The sequence below is a fragment of the Lampetra fluviatilis genome, chromosome 16, assembly GCF_964198595.1.
Source record: "Lampetra fluviatilis chromosome 16, kcLamFluv1.1, whole genome shotgun sequence".
NCBI lineage: Eukaryota > Metazoa > Chordata > Hyperoartia > Petromyzontiformes > Petromyzontidae > Lampetra > Lampetra fluviatilis.
The window spans coordinates 1,943,896-1,967,144 of record NC_136290.1 but is presented as its reverse complement, the minus strand read 5'-3'; the positions used below and the strand labels follow the sequence as shown (position 1 = coordinate 1,967,144).

The 23,249-nt window shown below is 47.5% G+C and overlaps 1 protein-coding gene across 3 annotated transcripts in view; it reads right to left on the bottom strand.

Moving 5' to 3' along the window:
- Window positions 1–23,249, bottom strand: part of LOC144936460 (ATP-binding cassette sub-family C member 8-like) — a 113,917-nt gene that overhangs the window by 28,759 nt on the left and 61,909 nt on the right. For 2 of the 3 annotated variants that reach the window (XM_078863530.1, XM_078863528.1), the window contains exons 16-25: window positions 21,832–21,907; window positions 21,025–21,130; window positions 20,825–20,863; window positions 17,429–17,467; window positions 10,056–10,157; window positions 7,320–7,404; window positions 3,351–3,431; window positions 1,776–1,913; window positions 1,166–1,291; window positions 743–848 (exon numbers count right to left, since the gene is read on the bottom strand). In XM_078863530.1, the coding sequence (XP_078719656.1) occupies window positions 743–848; window positions 1,166–1,291; window positions 1,776–1,913; window positions 3,351–3,431; window positions 7,320–7,404; window positions 10,056–10,157; window positions 17,429–17,467; window positions 20,825–20,863; window positions 21,025–21,130; window positions 21,832–21,907 (898 nt within the window). The remainder of the gene's footprint in view (window positions 1–742; window positions 849–1,165; window positions 1,292–1,775; window positions 1,914–3,350; window positions 3,432–7,319; window positions 7,405–10,055; window positions 10,158–17,428; window positions 17,468–20,824; window positions 20,864–21,024; window positions 21,131–21,831; window positions 21,908–23,249) is intronic. The other variant, XM_078863529.1, reaches the window with a different exon arrangement.

The following is a 23,249-nucleotide window of genomic DNA, read 5'->3' as shown; positions in this document are numbered from 1 at the left end:
GCTGCTGCGAGGATGACCGCAGTTTGCGTGATGGTGTATGCTTCTTGACGAGATCAGCAAGGTATTTTGTTTCATGTGTGGGAATAACTCTGTCTGTAATGAGTGCGACCTTATCATGTATTAGTTCGGCAACCGAAATCCGCATTAATGACGGAAACACTTTAAATTTACACCACTATTTTATATTAATACGCTAGTTTGATATTGTATATATAACAAAAAAATTCTGCCTGAATTCTTGTTTGGATTCCTGGCTGGCGCATGCCCAAGCTTGCGTGCGCGGTGGAGACGTCGCTGGGCACATCCGCGTGATGACATCCCCCCGTGTCCCACAGCATTGAGCCGGGTTTGTCCGTTGCGATGTTACGACTCCCCCCCACCCCCACCCTCCACCCCGACCGCGTGTATCCCACGCAAATGCGTAGTCAGTGCGGGAGGGAGGAAAAAAAAGGAGGGAGGGACACGTCCTAAGGATGTGCAGGCTGCTTATGCTTAAAAAAAATTATTCGGCAGAAAATCAGGTTAGGGGCAAGACGTCAATCAGCGGCCATATTTTTCTTTCAATATTAAACCTTTGGGATTGTATTCTATCGGTATCATAACAATGTGGCGCATTACGCTTACAATGTCCGTGTCCCACCACAACCAATACACAACGCGTGATGACTACGTTCGGAGGGGGCGGAGCGTGACGGGCCCTGAGGGCTGGAGTGCGAGCGGCCGTTGGGGGTAGGTACCACACCTTCCTCCTCCTCGTCCTGCTGGGTTTTGAGCTGGGCTTCGCGCGAGTACATCGCCCGCCGGAGGTTCTTGCGCTCCAGCACGGTCTTGCTCTCAGATATCGTTTCCTGCAGCGGAAGCGGCACCAAAGCCCAGTTCATTTGAGGTCTACAATGACATTTGCTTACACCTGGCTAAGACCTCGAACGCAAGCATGGATACTTCTGTGGGTTAAGCTTCTGCTATTGGACAAAGAAGGAAATTAATGTCTGGGCTGAAAGGAACATCCCCTGGTGCTGAACTGAACAGGGAGAAGAATGGACGTCTGCATGTGAATTGGCAGCATGAAAATGTCATTTTATTGCGGATTTAGTCACGCAATTTTTTGTCCGCAACAAAAGTGTTGAAGGTAGGACGTGCTTTGTGAGTGGGTGCACGAAGGAACCTTCTCAAACTCCTGGTCCTGCCGGTTCATGAGCGTCTTCCAGTGTTCGTACAACTCGGGGTCGTTGTTCTGGATGTCCTTGAGGGTGCCCTCCCGAAGCACGGTCCCGTCCTTCATGGCGATTATCTGAAAATTCATAGAATGGAGTACGGGGGATGAGCAATGAACAGGCCATTGCGAAGTTTACATCCCGGCGGTTTTCTTATCATTCGTACATTTTAAACACGAATTTAATCACTGTAATATAGTAATACATCTTTGCACAGGAAAGGCTCACTGAGTAACGAGCAAAAACATTTGAAGAGGTTCCTGCTCAAAGCGTTTGTTCAGATGCAATCCACACACTCTGCCTGTGAGAAACCCTACCACACAAAACACCTGCACCAGTGCCGGGAAGTGCGAATCAAAAACGCACGCCACGTCGTCGCACACCACCGGTCTCCCGCAGCAGCTCTCACAATTCCGAATCCTCCTGCCGACGGTTCGTGCAGCACCCCTCTACGGCGGGTCACCGCCTGCCGCTCCAGCGAGGATCCCGGCCACGAGACAAGGAACGGGGCAGCGGCGGTGCCAGGACACGGCGGAAGGGGGTGGGGGGCGCGGCACCTACCCAGTCGGCGTGCGGAAGGTACTGCAGCTTGTGTGTGACGAGCACCACGGTGCGCTTGTCGTCACGCAGCAGCTTCAGGATTCCCTCCTGCATGAGGTGGTCGCTCAGGTGCACGTCCAGCGCCGAGAATGGGTCATCCTGAACGGGTGGGAGCGGAGGGTGAGAGGACGGGGGGGGGGGGGGGGGAGTCAACGCTGCTGAAAATGGTCGCCGGCGGTACGCGAGTCGGCCGAGGGACTCCTCTTCTCCCAGGTCAGTGCTCCCTCTGGCTCTGTCCGCAAACATCCCCACCGGGCCCAGCGGGGGTGGCTCATGGCTCCGGTTTGTTGATATAAAGGTGCAGCCTTGTCATTGATTGTTCGTGTACGTGTGTATGTGTGTGTTGAACTTCTTTCGCACTTTATGTAGCCAACCGTGCTAGCCAGAGGTGCAGGGGGAAGCACAACAAACTAAACACGTAAAGTTATTCTAAAGAAACGAGTTTTCAATTAAGATTTAAAAGTGCATAACTCCAGTGGCTTCCACGAGACCAAGCTCTAGAGAGACCCACGAGAGGATATTTTGTTCTGCTTGCTCACTCTCTTCGGACGTCTTGGAGGAAGTGGATGTATCCACGCTTGATCACAACACACACGGCCCTCCAATTAACTAACTGCGGTGTACCCATTTATGCTGCTGGGTGGACGGAAGCCGGAGTGTTTAAGAAATTCGGCCCATTGTTTCACCCGCCATACCAGGATACAAAATCGTGTCTTACTTTGATAAAACAAACATTACGAGATCTTAAGTCCATTGCGGATCATACCGAATCAAAATACGAAACACTTCACCATGTAAGGTTTGGGTTCGTCGCAACTTGTCTCAAATCACAGCTCCCCTGTGTGTGTTTAAACTAACGCGTAAGAACATGAACTCCACTTCGCCTCTGCGGGCAACCTGCGGCTCACGGGCCACCTGTTAACTACCTCGCCTCGTATACAGGAAGTCGTGGGTTTGATCACAACCCTGACACCTGTATATTTGGAGTTTGTGTGTCTCTCTCTCCCCGTGGTCATTTGGATTTTTCTCCGGGTCCTCTAGTTTTTCCGTCCACGTATAGAATCCAATGTGCGTTTCGAGTATTTGGCTATAAATTTCGACGTGAGAAGCCACTTCGTTGAGGTATCATTTGTGGCCAGGTCGTTTCTGAAAAAGAGCAATATAGCTCAGTGGGCCTTAGCTAAAAAAAAAAAATTATAGTCCAGATTTCCCATCACTGCTCTATGAGGTAGAAGATCATGCAGTCAATATATAAACTGTGACTAACAGTAGTTCTCCTCAATTCACTACCAGTGGTTTGCATGTGCCCTTTTATGACAGCTTGTTTATGTGAGTATGTATGTATGTTGAACTTCTTTCGCACCGTACAGAGCCAACCGTGCTAATCGGGGGTGCGGGGGGGAAGGACGACAAACTAAACACAATAGAGCGACGGAGCCTATCGACCAGCTGGGCGTCACACCAGGTCACAGATGGCGAGATGCAGCCATGCCTGTAAAAGAGAAGGCAGGTGGAGCGGGCAGTGCTGGCGCTCACCAGGAACACCATGTTGGTCTCCTGGTAGATGGCCCGGGCCACGCTGATTCGCTGCCGTTGTCCTCCGCTGAGGTTGATGCCCTGCAGAGCGGTGGTGGCGATGCATGCGGGAAACATTGAGTCAAAGGTACAGGAGGAAGCATTCAGAAACGACTGCAGTCCTGAGAAAGGAGGAAGCGCTAAACGTTTTGTAATCGTACACAAACCCTGCGTGATGCAGAGCATCGAAACAGAGTTTACCAATTTGTGCGATTCCAGAAACGTGTCCAACACTGCCCAGCTTCCTCTACACACAGCTCATCAGCGACCCCACCACCACACTGCCCAGCTTCCTCTACATACAGCTCATCAGTGACCCCACCACCACACTGCACAGCTTCCTCTACACACAGCTCATTAGCGACCCCACTACCATACTGCACAGCTTCCTCTACACAGAGCTCATCAGTGATCCCACTACCACACTGCACAGCCTCCTCTACACAGAGCTCATCAGTGACCCCCACCACCACACTGCCCAGCTTCGTCTACACAGAGCTCATCAGTGACCCCCACCACCACACTACCCAGCTTCCTCTACACACAGCTCATCAGTGACCCCCACCACCACACTGCCCAGCTTCGTCTACACACAGCTCATCAGTGACCCCACCATCACACTGCACAGCTTCGTCTACACACAGCTCATCAGTGACTCCACCACCACACTACCCAGCTTCCTCTACACACAGCTCATCAGTGACCCCCACCATCACACTGCCCAGCTTCTCTACACACAGCTCATCAGTGACCCCACCACCACACTACCCAGCTTACTCTACATAGAGCTCATCTGTGACTCCACCACCACACTGCACAGCTTCGTCTACACACAGCTCATCAGTAACCCCATCACCACACTGCCCAGCTTCCTCTACACACAGATCATCATTGACCCCACCACCACTCTGCCCGGCTTCCTCCACACACAGCTCATCAGTGACCCCACCACCACACTGCCCAGCTTCGTCTACACACAGCTCATAAGCGACCCTACTACCACACTGCACAGCTTCCTCTACACACAGCTCATCAGTAACCCCACCACCACACTGCCCAGCTTCCTCTACACACAGATCATCAGTGACCCCACCACCACACTGGCCAGCTTCGTCGACACACAGCTCATCAGCGATCCCACCACCACACTGCTCAGCTTCCTCTACACAGATCTCATCAGCGACCCCCACCACCACACTTCACAGCTTCCTCTACACACAACCCATCAGCGATCCCACCACCACACTGCTCAGCTTCCTCTACACAGATCTCATCAGCGACCCCCACCACCACACTTCACAGCTTCCTCTACACACAACCCATCAGCGATCCCACCACCACACTGCCCAGCTTCCTCTACACACAGCTCATCAGTGATCCCACCACCACACTGCCCAGCTTCCTCTACACACAGCTCATCAGTGACCCCACCACCACACTTCACAGCTTCCTCTACACACAGCTCATCAGCGACCCCCACCACCACACTTCACAGCTTCCTCTACACACAGCTCATCAGTGACCCCACCACCACACTGCCCAGCTTCGTCTACACACAGCTCATAAGCGACCCTACTACCACACTGCACAGCTTCCTCTACACACAGCTCATCAGTAACCCCACCACCACACTGCCCAGCTTCCTCTACACACAGATCATCAGTGACCCCACCACCACACTGGCCAGCTTCGTCGACACACAGCTCATCAGTGACCCCACCACCACACTGCCCAGCTTCCTCTACACACAGCTCATCAGTGACCCCACCACCACACTGCTCAGCTTCCTCTACACACAGCTCATCAGTGACCCCACCACCACACTGCCCAGCTTCCTCTACACAGAGCTCATCAGTGACCCCACCACCACACTGCACAGCTTCCTCTACACACAGCTCATCAGTGACCCCACCACCACACTGTCCAGCTTCCTCTACACACAGCTCATCAGCGACACCACCACCACACTACCCAGCTTCCTCTACACACAGCTCATCAGTGACCCCACCACTACACTGCCCAGCTTCCTCTACACACAGCTCATCAGTGACCCCACCACCACACTACCCAGCTTCCTCTACACACAGCTCATCAGCGACTCCACCACCACACTGCCCAGCTTCCTCTACACACAGCTCCTCAGTAACCACACCACCACACTGCACAGCTTCCTCTACACACAGCTCATCAGTGACCCCACCATCACACTACCCAGCTTCCTCTACATACAGCTCATCAGTGACCCCCACCACCACACTTCACAGCTTCCTCTACACAGAGCTCATCAGTGACCCCACCACCACACTACCCAGCTTCATCTACATACAGCTCATCAGTGACCCCCACCACCACACTTCACAGCTTCCTCTACACAGAGCTCATCAGTGATCCCCACCACCACACTACCCAGCTTCCTCTACACACAGCTCATCAGTGACCCCCACCACCACACTTCACAGCTTCCTCTACACAGAGCTCATCAGTGACTCCCACCACCACACTACCCAGCTTCCTCTACACACAGCTCATCAGTGACCCCACCACCACACTACCCAACTTCCTCTACACACAGCTCATCAGCGATCCCCACCACCACACTACCCAGCTTCCCTTACATACAGCTCATCAGCGACCCCACCAACACTCTGCAATTCACCAACTCTCAGACAAAGCAATTGAATGGCTAAATCTCTTTGAACTAAACCTCTAATAGCTAGTTTCTCTTCATTGGCCTACACAATCATCATCATCACGATAAACTGTGAAATATGCGTACGTTTGAAGGCTGGAACAAAAGTATCAAAATGTGTTCAGGCTTTGACATCCGTCATGGCACATCATACACCATGACAAACGCTTTTTTATTTATTTCTTCCTTCTGCTGTTATTTCAACAAACGTATGAACTGGCAAGTTTTTTTTATTATCAATTTAGGCTTCTATATATATAAAAGACTATAATATGTGTAGATAACGGACAAATCAATCTCCATCCAGGCACATTACTTTCACGTCTATTTGTTATGAGACAAGGTGAGAAATACGGAGTACCAGGATGCAGCAGGGAAAAATGTATTTCCAAAAGGTAGTGAATACTGAAGAGGCGATTGAAAATGCATCCCAGAAACTTTTAATACAGCAGTCAAAATGTTGGAATCAGGTCACCCAGTAACAGCTTCTGGTGAGTACTGCTAAGATGATGAATAGAAAATAATATGAATAATCCGATTAAATAAAGCTGAAAGGGGTAAACAGCATTTGCCACAGGATGGGAAATTGGATCACTTAATTACGATGGACAGAATGGAATAGTCGAGAGATAAGTAACACATCAGGGAAATATTTACCAAAAGTTTTGTTGGCTTTTTATACCAATTATCACCCAATTGTGATGCAATCGGTGTCACACCATGCAACAAAGACAACCCGCAGAAGTTGACATCAGAGCATCATTCTCGAGTCCCTTCTGTCAGCTTCATTATCCACACGAGCAGCACACCTTGTCTACGCCATGCAAAGAGCGTCCACTGCGTGGCAATCACAAAGCAATTCAGAATAACTATGAATTTGATAAGGATAAAACCAAAATGCATACACATTTCATGTTACTGACAATGAACTTTGGTTCAATGCATGAGGCCAAGGCTGGTGCTGGGTGGGTGCCCGGGGTGGGCCCTGCACCATCAACGTCCTGCTGGCCCACCCAAGTCCACTCCACCTAGCGGTCAATCACCATTACGGTGGCGGCTCCACACAGCAGCTCGACTGGACTCCCCCCTCACCCCCCCACGTCTGACAGCACCTGCAGCTGGGCCTGCATAAAGCTTTAATCCGATCTTAATGAATCACGTGGTAGTAAACTTTACCCTGCAGGAGATTTGGTTAGGCGCGCACTTTGTAATGATTGTTTAAATGGTGGTAGTACACTGACCCGCTCTCCGATCATCGTCTGGTCTCCCTGTGGCAGGATATCAATGTCTGGCTGTAGAGAGCAGGCGTCAATCACTGCAATGTACCTGTTTGAACAAACGAGGCACCAATTGTAAGGCACAACATGTGTACCCTGCATGGAACAATCAGGCACGCACGCACACACTCACACAGAGGAACGCATACTCATATACTCACACACTAAAGCACATACAAAATCATCAACTGCCGTTCACCATTTAGTGGCAGTGACGTCACCGCAGTGCCTGTGCTAGGCTAAGTGCACTGTGAGGCCACGTGAAGTGTCGAAGGCTCACTGACAGGAGGTCATGGTATACACCCAGGTGCCATGGGTTGACTGACGGAGATGACTGGCAGATGCACCACCTGTGCTCCCGACTGTGCCAAGTTTCTCCGTTTTAGTCACCTGGCGCTCCGCTCGTTGTTGTGAGCGTCGCTCCTCTGCCCTCTGCTGTTGCTGGAGGGAGACTGCCTCCAACTGTCCAGTAGCTTCCTTAACTCGCCTTCTCCACAGAGGCCAATCTAAACACCAATGTACCAGTCATTGGCAAGTCCAATCAGGCCCACATCCTTCTGTACCAAATCAGTCCATCTGCTGTCTAGTCCGAACCACACCAATTTAGCCCCCTCTATCCAGCCAAACAGAAGCAACTTCGACATGCGGTGGCTGGGCATGTTGGCTACATGACCCAGCCAACGCATCCTCGCCTTCCGGGGGAAGCACACTGATGAGCCTGCGTCCAGATCTTTCAAGGATCTGTGAGCTCCTCACAATCCAGTCTGGTTAAACCCAGGATGGATCGTAGACAGGCCATCTTGAATGTTTAAAACCGGCGCAGATGTTCCTTTAAAGGGCTCCACTTTTCACAAGCATCGAGAAGGGAAAGCATTACTGTGGCCGAGAAGACCCGCAACTCATATAAAGTTATGGCCCCGGTTGATTCGCACGGTGTTACGCAGCTGATGAAAATATTATTGCACTCAACTTATTTGGTTTGACATCTCCGCTGCCTGTCCAGAGTTGGTCATACGCACACTGCCCAGATACGGAAACTTCTCCACTCTCTGCACAACTGTCCCAAAACTAATCGGGAGTGGTGGGGCTGGAGTGTTTTATGACACAAAATACCCAGGCAGGTGTTTTGTTTATGTGGGGCTAATGGTAAGGCCCCATTTCTTAGTGACAGATCATTAGCATATGTAACATGGTTGACCATTAGTGAGTAATCCCTTAACCGCATCCAGGAATTGATCAACCTCCTATTGTATATATACCAGATAAACATTCCTCTGTTACAGCCACGGAAAGCTTCTCAAACCACATGTAATTTTTTTTTAAATAATGTAGAAGCCAGATGACATCCCTGTCGAACCCCGGGATGTACAGGGAATGGCACTGATTTCTGACGACGCAGCTTTACCTGGGCCTGCCCAACATCATGAAAGTCTTTAATGATTGAGAGCAGAGGGTCAGAGACCCCAAATGCATGAACGGTAACCCAGAGCCCTGGCCTATTGATTGTATAATAGGCATTTACGTGGTCGATAAAGCAAAGATGTAGGTCCTGTTGAAATTTACTACACCTCTGCTGCAGCAGATGGACAGAAAATGTTATATAGGACAGCCTGAAAAAAAATCAGCAGTTCACTTGGGAGATTATCTCTGCCTCGCACTTTTCCTGGTCTCAGACTCTGGATTGCTCTTGAAACTTCCTCAACAGATGGCACATCCGCTAGTCACTCACAGAGGGTGGCTACTTCCTCCAATATTCGCACATTCACATGCACACTCTTAAGAAAAACAAAGACAAAGATCCCCAGTATAGCCTTAACAGACTGTTGGAGCAAGTGCTGTTAGCGAGTAGCTATGAAGGCCGGCACGGCTCACGAGGTGGATGGCCAGCACCACGCCCAGCACACACGCTCACACACAAACAATCACGGACACACCCACACAAAACGGCTCAAACGCACACACATATACTCCTGGTCTAGTCACTGCACAATTAGATTGGCATCCTTCAAGAAACACCCCATCATGTCTCATCCATTACATTAATCTGTAGCCATATGAAGTTAAAGGAACAGCCCTGAAATCTGCTTATGCCACTTTTGGAAGGGCCTCCACCTTGCACGAGGCGGGAGCACCCTGTGCTTTAGCACATCACACGCGATCTGTCAATCAACATTGGGGAACCGTGGTGAAAGCAACATATTTTCAGGTAACAAAAAACAACGAAATTCCAGAGGCAAGAAACTTGCACCATTATTTCACTTGCTGTGCCAGGAGATTTAACTGAACCAGCAACTTCTAGATTGCAAGCAAATCCAGCATGTTAACTCACTAGTTATTTAATAAACTACAAAAGTCTATTTTCATTTTACCAGGGAAGGCCCACTGAGCTATACAGCTTTTTTTCAGAAGCGACCTGGCCATAAATGATAGCTCAATGAAGTGGCTTTTCACGTGGAAATTTATGGCAGCCAAATACTCTGAACGCATGTTTTTTAATGTGGAATAAAAAACCAGAGGACCGGGAGAAAAATCGACGCGACCACGGGAAGAACATGCAAACTCCAAATATACAGGTATCAGGGTCAGCATCGAATCCACAACCTCCTGTACACCAGGCGAGGTTGTTAAAATCTCGCCATCGTGGCATTAAACACGCCCACAGTGTGAGCACCAGCACAGTGTTGATGACGCTGTGCTCACCGCTGCTTGACGAACGGGCTGCCGAAGGTGATGTTCTCCTCCACAGTGGCATTGAGGAGCCACGGCTTCTGCGCTGCATACGCGACTGGACCCCTCTTGCGGCTGCCACAATGAGAGGAGCAGATGGAGGGCACGAGAGGCGAACACGAAGAAATTACTGAGCAGTCTAAGGCAATACTATTAAATAGTGTGATTATATATCATTGTATATATGCAGGACAAGTATATGCTGTGTGTATATATTTATCACTCGACACTTAAAAATGCTGTGCATTTATTTTATGAAGTAAAACATTAAATTGATGTTTTAATCCAAATAAAGCAGACTTAAGCCAAGAGAAGTCAATTGTTAAGTGAGCATATACAGTGAGGGGAAAAGTATTTGATCCCCTGCTGATTTTGTACGTTTGCCCACTGACAAAGAAATGATCAGTCTATAATTTTAAGGGTAGGTTTATTTGAACAGTGAGAGACAGAATAACAACAAAATCCAGAAAAACGCATGTCAAAAATTTTATAAATTGATTTGCATTTTAATGAGGAAAATAAGTATTTGACCCCTCTGCAAAACATGACTTAGTACTTGGTGGTAAAACCCTTGTTGGCAATCACAGAGGTCAGACGTTTCTTGTAGTTGGCCACCAGCTTTGCACACATCTCAGGATGGATTTGTCCCACTCCTCTTTGCAGATCTTCTCCAAGTCATTAAGGGTTCGAGGCTGACGTTTAGCAACTCGAACCTTCAACTCCCTCCACAGATTTTCTATGGGATGAAGGTCTGGAGACTGGCTAGGCCACTCCAAGACCTTAATGTGCTTCTTCTTGAGTCACTCCTTTGTTGCCTTGGCCATGTGTTTTGGGTCATTGTCATGCTGGAATACCCATCCACGACCCATTTTCAATGCCCTGGCTGAGGGAAGGAGGTTCTCACCCAAAATTTGACGGTACATGGCCCCGTCCATTGTCCCTTTGATGCGGTGAAGTTGTCCTGTCCCCTTAGCAGAAAAACACACCCAAAGCATAATGTTTCCACCTCCATGTTTGACGGTGGGGATGGTGTTCTTGGGGTCATAGGCAGCATTCCTCCTCCTCCAAACACGGCGAGTTGAGTTGATGCCAAAGAGCTCCATTTTGGTCTCATCTGACCACAACACTTTCACCCAGTTGTCCTCTGAATCATTCAGATGTTCATTGGCAAACTTCAGACGGGCATGTATATGTGCTTTCTTGAGTAGGGAGACCTTGCGGGCGTTGCAGGATTTTAGTCCTTCACGGCGTAGTGTGTTACCAACTGTTTTCTTGGTGACTATGGTCCCAACTGCCTTGAGATCATTGACAAGATCCTCCCGTGTAGTTCTGGGCTGATTCCTCACCGTTCTCATGATCATTGCAACTGCACGAGGTGAGATCTTGCATGGAGCCCCAGGCCGAGGGAGATTGACAGTTCTTTTTGTGTTTCTTTCATTTGCGAATAATCGCATCAACTGTTATCACCTTCTCACCAAGCTGCTTGGCGATGGTCTTGTAGCCCATTCCAGCCTTGTGTAGGTCTACAATCTTGTCCCTGACATCCTTGGAGAGCTCTTTGGTCTTGGCCATGGTGGAGAGTTTGTAATCTGATTGATTGATTGCTTCTGTTAACAGATTAGGAGCACTCCCTTTAAGAGTGTGCTCCTAATCTCAGCTCTTTACCTGAATAAAAGACACCTGGGAGCCAGAAATCTTTCTAATTGAGAGGGGGTCAAATACTTATTTCCCTCATTAAAATGCAAATCAATTTATACAATTTTTGACATGCGTTTTTCTGGATTTTTTTGATGTTATTCTGTCTCTCACTGTTCAAATAAACCTACCATTAAAATTATAGACTGATCATTTCTTTGTTAGTGGGCAAACGTACACAATCAGCAGGGAATCAAATACTTGTTTCCCTCACTGTATGTGAACTTGCTTGTGTATATACCGCAGTGTATAAACTATAGTGTCTGGTCCGTCTCCTTAAAGTGTCTCCAACGTCAACCAGGGACTTGGGGAGGTGCCTGCCTCAGCTGCTGGTCACTTTGAGCCCGTGGAGGAAATTCCACATTCCCATGGCGAGAGCTAGCCTCTCTGCATGGCCACTATTGGATTACCCAAAGAGTGGCAACCAATGTTATTAATTCCCCAGGGTTGACCAAGTTGACCCTGTAATTTTATGCTCACAACATTCCCACTAAGACGAGAACTCTGAGACAGCACCGCCAGCAGCCAGCATGCCGTGTAAAAGGCAAAGGTGCAGACCTGTATTCTCTTGCTCATGCCACTGCTGGCGGAAGGGCCTATCACTCAGGGTGAACTTTAGATTAACCATCTGTATGGTATATAATGGCCTACTCTTCCATTGCTGGCCAGACGTCTTTGGGCAAAGCGTGAGTTTTCCCCACCACACAGAACTTTTCTATTAAGTAACTGGTGCACCCATTTATACTGCTAGGTGGACAGAGTTTGGAGAGATTTAAGAGACTCGCTAATTGTTCCAACTGCTGCGCTGGGAGAATGGACCAAACCGGCGACCCTCTGGATTGCAAGTCCGGCGTGTTAATAACCATTACACTATGGCAATCAATATTTGCCCAGGTGCATCATGATATCCAACTCTTCAATATTCTACCTTTCCATAAGTAGTGGTGTGGTTGTTTAGAGTGTGGAGGTTCCCTTACCCAGGCAAATGCATTTATGACTGGCCAATAACTGTCAGTAGAAATCTGATGCCTGTGTAGGGGTGTTAGAGAGAGAGAGCCGTTATGCATGGCAGCTTATGGGAAACAAACACAGTGGGCGGGGCTACGTGAGTGCACGGGGGGGGGGGTGCTCTCAACGACGTCCGCACCAGGCAGCCCGGGGCCCCACCCCTCAGCGGGGGTGGAGTATAAAGGGGGATGTGTCAGAGGGCTCGGGGCAGAATGTTAAAGCTAAACCAGTGAAGACCGAAGATCGTCTAGCTAGAGCCCTGGACTCCCCTGGGACGCCGCCCTTGTCAGGGCCGCGCAGGACCGAGCCAGCGGCGTGGTCCCGAGAACCAGAGCTAGTGCTCTGGGACTCCGGGTACCGTAGCCCGACTTACCAGTGTCGGGCCAGACAGCCTCCCCTAGCCCGTTAGTGGAGGACTAGGAGGTAGGTCAGAGATAGCTAGCAGTGTATTCCCAGCTAGCCGGGTGAGGGGGCCGATACCCCCTCTAGTATTGTATGTCCACAGTTGTGACTACTTGTACGGAATAAATACGTGTGCCTCACCAACGGTGTCCAAGAGTCATCAAAGGTACTTCACCTGCAAGCAATCTTCTTCTTCTTTCGTACAGTTGATGTAGATGCAAAGCAACAACTACAATTTCACATTCAGGTGGTCAACCCAGATTACCGCGACAGGAGCCAGCGGAGTGTATCGCTGTGATGTCCCCTTCGTATTTATGGATCGAGCTTTGCGTCGTTATACGTTGTATGGTCTGTTCTGGATGACCAGGGTCCCACACTGGAGAGTTTTAATTTTCCAATTGTGCATCAGGTATCCACATCTGCCATGGGTTGTGCGGATGCGGTTTGGGGCAGACCATGAGCTTTGTGGAAGTCATATCCAGGGATCTTCTGCGTTGGGTCTTTCACAAGGTGATTGTTTGTGCATTATTTTGAACTACATTCAGCTATCTAAGCTTCATCGATGTTGAACTCGCATTGTTTAAAGGTTAAGCGTATGGGTCCAAAAGGGCTTACGTGACTTCAAGCGATGACAAGGGACGTTATTGAGGTCCTGATGAATGGAGAGGCGACTGTTTTCCTAAAGTCACAAGACTTCCCGGAGGGTTGCAGCATCGTTGCGGATGTGTGGGGGAGAGATGTGGGACAGCACGGGCAGCCAGGGAGTTGTGGTTGACTTGATTTTACTGGCTCTGCAGTGGTTTGCGAACGCTGCCTGACTTGTCTCTGAACACCGAGCTCCACGTCTTTGCGGCCCCGTGCCAGATTAACCCTGGTTGCACTGCTATATTGAATCGGCCCGCTTTAGCATGGTTGGATACGTACGGTGCGAAAAAAGATCAACATACACACACGCATATTCACCATGCACAGTCAAATATCATTCGGCTGGACAGATGGAGCCACACGGGGGAAGGGACATGACATAATCGACTGGTATCGTCATTTGGGAAAAATTGGGGACAATGTGGGTATACAATGGATATCGCACAGGCTAATGAACATGTACTCTTTGGTTCTTTTGGTAAGGTCTCTCTCTATTTAAGGCCTCGACACAGAGACGTATTTCTGTGTGCCTATGTGTGTGTCTCTCTCTGTTTGTCTCTGTGTGAGTCTCTCTCTGTTTGTGTGTCAGGTCTGTGTGTCTCTGTTTTGTCTCTCTCTCAAATTTAGCAATCTTTGGAAGAACGTAATCAACCAGGTGGGGTGTTGACTGTTTTGTTGGCCGACTCTCTGTTTTGTATTGCATAAAATTTCCAAGTTCACTATGTTTGTTTTCTCATTCATTTGTACCTGATGATGGTTGCTTGTGTTGCAATCGAAACGTCGTATTATTTAATTAGATTTCTTTCTACGTGAATTTTCTGAAAGAACCAAATAGTAATTCCTGCAGTCAAGAAAGCTTCGATTCTTATATAATTAACATGTAGTTCAAAGTCATGCACAGGGACTTGCCCGAAGAGTGCACTTGCTTTTGGCTTGCACTGTGTCAGAGCTATCCCCTGTGGAGGTTGGCAATTAATGGTGTTGGGCTGCCCTCCAATACCACAATGTGGTGGAGCAACCTTCGCTACAATGAGAAGAGTGCCAGGCAGCCAAAGCACAGTGAGATAGCTCTCAACACCTGTGCCAGTGAGCGTTCACTATTTGTGGCCTTATGGTGCCACGAGTCCCAATCACAGGCACTGGAGCCATGCCACCACCACTGACAGATGGTGGCGGCTGCTGCTGCTGTTCTTGCCTGAATACATCCGTCAAAACACTTCATAGCTAGTCAAGCAAATAGCTGCTGATAAGTGATGTTTTTAATAGACCACAGCAACTTCGCTGTATGAAGGCGAAAACTAAACTATTTTTATTTTAGCAGGTAAGGCCCACTGAGCTATACAGCTCTTTTTTCAGAAGCGATTTGGCCACAAATGATAGGTCAACGAAGTGACCTATCATTTATAGCTCAACGAAGTGGCTTATCATCTGCAAATTTATCACAGCCAGATACTCTAAATGCATGTTTCCAAGTGTAGAGGGAAAAACCGGAGGACTGGGAAAAAAATCCACGACCATGGGGAAAACATGCAAACGCCAAATATACAGGCGTCAGGGTCAGGATCAAACCCACGACCTCCTGCATACCAGGTGAGGGAGTAAACATCTCGCCACCGTGGCGCCCATATGACCGTGTTTACTCCAACCCCTAGCAGTCGGAAGGGTCGTGGATTCTAGCTGGCTCGAATGACTAAGATTCACATTCTGTTGATTCTTTCATGGCAGAATCCATGCTAGAATCCCGTTAAATAAAAAGGTTTCATCATTTGGAATCACCCACAGAAGAATCACGATTCTTGCGAGAATCAGGAATCTCTAATGCAGTGGTTCTCAAACGGGGGTACGCAGACCCCTGGGGGTATGTGGAAATGTCCCAGGGGGTACGTGACGTGATTTATAAATGTGTGAAATTACATCATACGTGAGAGTCATTGAATAATTCACGAATTAATCTGCCAATATAAAATAACTACGATAAGATGTTAATCCATATTGTAACCTACAACGATATAGAAGACCTTTCCAAACTCATTGATCGTACCAATGTGGTTTCCAAGAGTAACCGGCGAGCGCAAAGCGTCCGTTGAATTTGGTTTATTCGCTTGCAGTTACGAGCTAGTTAGTATACTCACGAAATGGAAAATTGGTTAAAATATTCATGTTCATTATTCATACATTTATTTCTCAGAACCATGTTGGGTCAGGTAAGGGGGGTACTCGGTTGAAACAAAATTCAACAAGGGGTACATGAGCCAAACAAGGTTGAGAACCACTGCTCTAATGGACATGAAGTGACATCGTACCACCCACGTCATGGAAACCTGGGAACAGATTGGGGAAGTTCCAGCATGCCGTGTGAAGTGAGCCCTGGATCAACCACAGGTCTGCTACTCCACACTCCGCATTGGAATAGAATTGCATAACACGACTTTTCATCTGCAATGGATTAAAAAAAACATGCCATGGTCGGTAGACATTATGATACTGAAACAAATAGTATTATCTGTGATGCATCTTGTATTCAGTGAGGACAGCAATCATTTTAGACCAATGTTCCTCGGTAAAACCGAGTCATGCTGGGGCCATTCAGAGCCATCCCGGCACAGATTGGGAGGCACCAAATAATCTAGACAAAGATCTCTCGAAAAGTCTGCAACAGACTGTTGGGGCAAGTGCTGCTAGCGTGACGCATCTATGAACGTCGATTACCATGGTTGGCTACATACAGTGCGAAAGAAGTTCAGCATGAATACAAATACGAGGAGGTGAGTGGCCAGCACCATGGTCGGCCACCTCTGTCTCCCCAGTGGTGATGTTTACACACAACACCAGGTACTCATTTGAGGCTAAGTAGACCTAGGGGAGGCCAAGGACCGGTTCAAATAATCGTCACTGCTGTTGGCCGTGAGCGGGTATCGAACTCAGGTCCCTGGCTTCGTAGCGCAGTGCACTAACCGCTGTGCCACCGCTCCACCCAACAAAGATATTTACCCACTGCAGAATGAGCAACTCACGATTCACCCTACCTCTGGCCCTGGGCCAGATTCAGACGTCTTCGCGTGAGGCCAGGGTTTCACGGTTTGGTTCTGGCCTGGCATGGCACATAATCCGGTACAAAACCACCCCTATCATGAGGCACCATGGGCTGGCTCAAATGTGCCAGTGGAGGGGTGCGATGACAGAATGTTCGTTTCAGATGAAAATCGATTTGCAATAAATACAAGGTACAAGATATGCAGCGTTGCCCATATTTTTGTTGGTCAATAAATATGTGCTGATCCTTGGCCTCTGCAACGTTGTGGCTGGATGCTTGTGTAAGTGGGAACTTTTAATGCATCCGATCCATTAGTGGAAGATGCTTCATAGCCAGATCAAGGACACCGTGATGTTGCTCCAGTGTATGGAGTCCCAGGTTCAGTCCCTCCCGAAGAATGACCATTGCTCATCTGCATGAATGGGCAAATGTGTCTCCAAAAACGGGGGCCAAAGACCACCGCAACGATGGACGGACAGACAGAAGAATGGGCATGCACATGCATGTTCTGATGCACAAGCACAGGGTTACGGAGGGTGGAGCTGAAGCGCGGTGGCGGTACCTGTCACTCTCCTCAGAGGAGCCGTCGCAATCCAGGGGGCTGCATGTAACATCCAAGTGCGTGTTAAGGTCAACGCTGCAGTGATGCGCCGATGCAAAAGGCAAGCTTGAGCATGGGCACAACCTGCTGCTACTGCTGCTGCTGCTGCATTCAGAAGCGGAGTATTTGGGCGATTCCCTCTGGGCCCTGCCTCACGTCTCTTCCTTGTGTGGTGTCCAGCGAGGGCACAGCAGAGGGCACGTGGCTCGACCCCAAAGCGACGGCTTTGGTTCTAGCGTAACTTCAACCCTCTTCTCTTATCCAACCCAAACCCATTCCCCCTTTTATCCCTACCCCTCTCAAATTTGGACGACATGTACGTTTATTTAAACAAATTATTTGGTGGTGATGCTGCTGCTGTTGTTTGAATTGGCAGTGGTGCACAAGCATAGCTAACAATACACTCTTCAACACGTTCATCAATACCACTGTGGCCTTAAAGGAAAAGTATATAATATGTATACTGTACTTATACCTTACCCTTTAAGGCTACAGTGTTATTGATGAACATGTTGAGTTTATTGTTAGCAGTGCTTGTGCACCACTGCCAACGAAGCAACAGCAGCAGCATCACCAAATAATGTTTAAATAAACGTAGATATTTAAATAAACGCAGATATATGCAGTATGTCATGTCTAAACTGTGCTTATACTCTTGCTTTAAGGTCGCTGTGATATTGATGAATGTTGTCAAATAAATGCTGTTAAAAGCTACTCTTTCAGGATAGCCGTGGTGAGAGTGTCGAGTTTTGTTTTGAAATTTTTACTTCGAAAGCCTTGCATCTTTAGAAAGGCCCATCGCTTCATTTCAATTAACTTGACAATTGCTACTTTGTGTAGGAATTACACAATTGTCTGTGGGTATGTGCATGCCCGTACGGAAATTGAGTCAAACTTTTTTTGGATAATTTCTGTTTCATATTGGGTGCACCGACATCTTGAGAATCTATCTCAACACCACCCAGTGCCACCCGCTGCTGCTATCGCCACTTGGTTTCCAGTTTATTTTGTCTAACCAGGTGAGACCAGGATCGTATAATTTGCAAGAGTGACCTGGGGCCTTAGTTTGTCAGTAAGAGGCAATCATTACTGTGCATCATCCCAATTAAGTAATTGCTTGGTAATTTGATTAATTGGCAAATTTAGGCCCTGATTCCAGTACACAATGGCCTACCCTTGCAAATGACGTCAGGGGATCTTTAACGTCGACTGTGAAGCAGCCAGTCTGTAGCATTACTATGGATTTATTTTTATTTTACCAGGTAAGGCCCACTGAGTTATATATGTCTCTTTTTCAGAAGTGACCTGGCCACACATGATAGGTCAACGAAGTGACCTATCATTTATAGCAGGCAAATACTCTAAACACACGTTGATTCTAAATGTGGAAGGAAAAACTGGAGAACCCAGAAAAAAATCCACGCAACCACGGGGAGAGAGAGACGCAAATTCCAAATATACAGCAGGCGCCAGGGTCGGGATCAAACCCACTACCTCCTGCATACCAGATAAGGTAGTTAACATCTCGGCACCATGGCACCCCTAATAATCAGGGCAGCCGTTTGATTTGAACCGTGAACCTCTCCAACGTGGCCAACACACTACGGGTGGGCCGTGTCACTGCCCTTGACACTGCCAAGCGTAGCGGTAGCGCACTGCACTCTGAATACAGCGTCCTGAGTTCAATCTCCGGCCATGGCTAACATCAGTTGCGAGTAACATCTGAACTGCACTCACTCCCCCCACTCTCCACAACGACACCAATTCACTCCGACCAGTTTGATGAAGCATGATGAAACAACCCACGTGACTGTAACGGTGCAGGGAAGCCTTCAGCGGTGAAATGAGAACAAGAAGAAAAATATTAATTAATTAATGAAAGTATATATTACTTAACACTAAAAATTGTCGTCAAAATATATTTCACGAGCTTGAATTTTCTGATCTTATCTCTGCTAGTTTAACACGTAGGCTTTCGTGACCAATATTGTCCATAATACAGGATTTTTGGGTTAGATCGCGTAAATATAAATGTGTCATTAAACCCGTCACCACCCGACATAGCCAATTAGTAAGGTTTGTCATGTAAACAGAACATGCCAATTCGTTACTAGTACAGCACACCGGTGTGTTGGAGACTAAATCCACAACATTTACAATCTAAGTACGACGTTTCGCCAGTAATTACAACTAGCATCATCATCCGTAATTACTGGCGAAACGTCGTACTCAGATTGTAAATGCTATGGATTTACTCTCCAACACACCGGTGTGCTGTACTAGTAACGAATTGGCATGTTCTGTTTACGTGACAAACCTTACTAATTTGCTGTGTCGGGTGGTGCCAGGTTTAACGACTTATCTCTGCTGCTTCCAGGGCGTTCGGGCTGGAAGTCTCGTGACAAAATCGAGCGCTATAGCTAGGCCTCGGCAAGATAAGGTAATTTACCCTTTTTACCGGGTAAAAGGGTAAAGGTAAAGGTGTCGACATGCCAAGGGGTAAGGTAAAGGGTAGGGTAAAGGTAGCTCGGAAGAATTACCCGGTAGGGTAAAAGTAGCGCGAAGTATTACCCGGTAAATACGGTAACTTGTTTACCGCTAGAAGCTCCGTGGTGCAGTCCGTGGCCTCCATTTAATAAGGAATATAAAAAAAACTTTTTAAAAACACGCTTTTATTTAATGTATGGGTAATGGCAGAACTACACGACTCCAAGAAGTGGCCCGAAGCTTGCCATAACGAAAGGGACCGTGGCCAATTACAGCCAACGTCAGTTGAGCGTGGAAAATTAGACCCAAGCCGAAACATAACATAAAAATTAATGTTTAAATATATATTTTATGATAGAATATCGTATTGTCATCAGTATGACATAAGTAGACCAAGTTTGCAGTCGATACCATATTGGGAAGTGGGTTAAAATTGAGTTACAAGATTTGAGGATACAACAACGACAACAATGACAACGACAACAACAGGCGTGTAAAATTGGAATCATCGAGTGTATTCTATATGACTAAAGCGCTCTACCTAGCATTTACCATTATAAACCTTTTTCATGTTTAGTTCCCTAGTAATTACCCTGTAATCGGGTAATTTGTATGGGGTAAGGGTAGAAGGTAGGGTAAAAGGTAGGCTCGTTGCTTTTTACCTTTTACCTTACCTGCTAAAGGGTAAAAGGTAGGGTAGAGTGATTGTATTGTGGTAAGGTAAAAGGTAGGGTAAAGGTAGGCTCGTTGTTTTTACCTTTTAACTTTTACCTTACCTTGCCGAGGCCTAGCTACAGCCCAGTATCAGTGAGTGCACAGTAGGTAGACGCGGTGTGAGCTGTGCAATGTGTGCGGTTATGTTTGCAGTACCTCCTTCGCCCATCTGGTGTGGAAGGACTCCCCACCCGACTAAAAAAGCAGAAACAACACAGCATTACAAGACGTGCCCACATCACAGCCTTGGGTGTGGTCAGCTGCTGTTACATGGGAATTGTATTCCAAATGCAGAAGACGTGTAAACTGGACACTACTCCATCCCTCTGTAGCCACTGGCGCGTCCTTGCGATCACCTGTTCCAGTTGACGGCTCCTGACATGGTCTGCATCTCACCAAGGGTGGCCAGCAGCAGTGACGACTTCCCACATCCAACCTGGCCCACGATCATCGTCATCTGCCCTGGGGATGAGTGGTGTAGGCGGAGTGGCAGAGAGATTGGAGTAGTGGTGGTGAGGGGGGGGTAATAGGTAGGGATGAGTCCGCCAGGTCAGGTGGTGGAGAGAGTGGTGTAGTGCTTGTCAGGGCGGGGAGGGGTGTGGTGAAGTTCTCAGTTGATAGATGATAAGCGTGTTTGGAGGATGGAAAAAATGGAAGAGGAATTTAAAAAGTTGAAAGGAAAGATGTGGAACAGACGGGGAAGAGGTGGGTGGTGGAGGACAGGAATCTGTAAACAGATGTTAAGATGAAGAGTGGATGTGCGAGGGAAGCAACAGTAGCTAGGAATAATGTGAGCGAACAGCCTTCGCACATCCACTATTATGTGAAGGAATAAACGGAAGGAAAAGCTGAACTGAAAAAAATAGATTGTGTTGTTGTAGTAACACAAATCATATCATAATTATCATGCTGTCACTGAGGACTCGTACAAGACCTTCATATTGCTCTGCTGGAAAATATAGTTTACCAATAGGCACCTGCGCAGATTTAAAAGGACTTCAGTGGCATTGCCCGAGCCCTCTCTACGTCCTCCAGAAAATAGCAGTGACAAATACTGCGCGTAAACTCGGTGATTTATAAAACTCCACCGAACTGTCATGATGTAGTTTTTTTACGACGGGCGATTAATAAGAAAGGGCAAAGGAGCAGGGTTCTGCTCATACCGTGAGGTACTTGGATGTTGATGTTGGAGAGAGTTGGGATGCCGCTGCCGGTCCAGTTGAAAACCCCACTGGTTACCTTGCGACCAGACACCATTACAAGGGCACAGACATGTTTGTTAAGTGTGGTGATAATTTAAAATGCTTTCATAGCAACAATAATAATTTTCTGCCCTTTGACAATCCATTACTGGGTGAAGGCCTCCCCGTGCTGCTTTGTCAGTCATGGGGGTTTGTTTTGGCCAAAGATAACCATGCTGGCCACGTCTCATACATTAGTGGTGAAACGTGCATTACAGCAGCCATTTCACTTTCACCGCCAATATTATTTGAACTAAATTCAAAGGGTTTTTTTTATCAAAAAGCCCTGCACATTCGCAATTTCCATGTTTTATGAAATCACCTTAAAAAATATTTATAATTGTATATATAAAACAGAAAATTTAGACAAACCCTTAACTACTATTTTAACTCAAGCTGGGACAACCAGGAGACTGAGGTAAAACATCGACTACCTGATTATTTTTATATTATTAACGACGATTTTTATATTATTGACGACTATTTTCATAGTCCATTATACAGGCTCCTTTCAAAATAGCGGCCTCCCCCCAAATCCAGCCTCTCTGAAGGGAGGAATCCGCCCAACAGCCACCCCGAGCATGACGTGGCCTATGATGTCACCAAGCCCTGCCCCTCACCTCCCGTCCAATGGCACGCAGGGGTGAAAGGGGCGAGGGATTTTTGTTCCAATTTTCTGTCACCCGATCAATGGAGAAATTGGACCGATAACCAATAGTGGTGATCGATCACAGCAATTTAAAATGGGATAGGCGAGGTCTACTACCGCCCCACGGCACCTGCAGACGTATCTAGCGTCATGCACGGCTCAGGCTGAGGCGGGCAGCACATAACCACGTGGGAGAGTGTAACTCTCACCCACCACCCCCCTCCCTCTTTGCCCCCCATTGCTTTGATGGTTACAATTCAATCGAAGAATGCATCGTATTTGTTTAAATGTCATCTTACAATGTTTGTAATAATTGTCTTTTTTCTACTCATCTGTACAGTTTGGTTCACTGGATATATCGGGTTCTGAATATTCTTGTAGTGTGACGGCATTATATATATAACATTTTAAATTAACCATAGGAAACCCACTGAGCTATATAGCTTTTGCAGAAGTGACCTGCCCATAAATGATAGCTCAACAAATTGGCTTATCATGTGAACATTTATAGCAGTCAAATACTTAAGCGAGTGTTTTAAAATGTGGAGGGAAAAAACGGAATAAGCGGAGATAAAACCACACGACCACAGGGAAAAAAAGACACGCAAACTCCAAATATACAGCAGGCGTCAGGGTTGGGATCAAACCCACGACCTCCTGCATACAAGGCGAGGGAGTTAACATCTCGCCA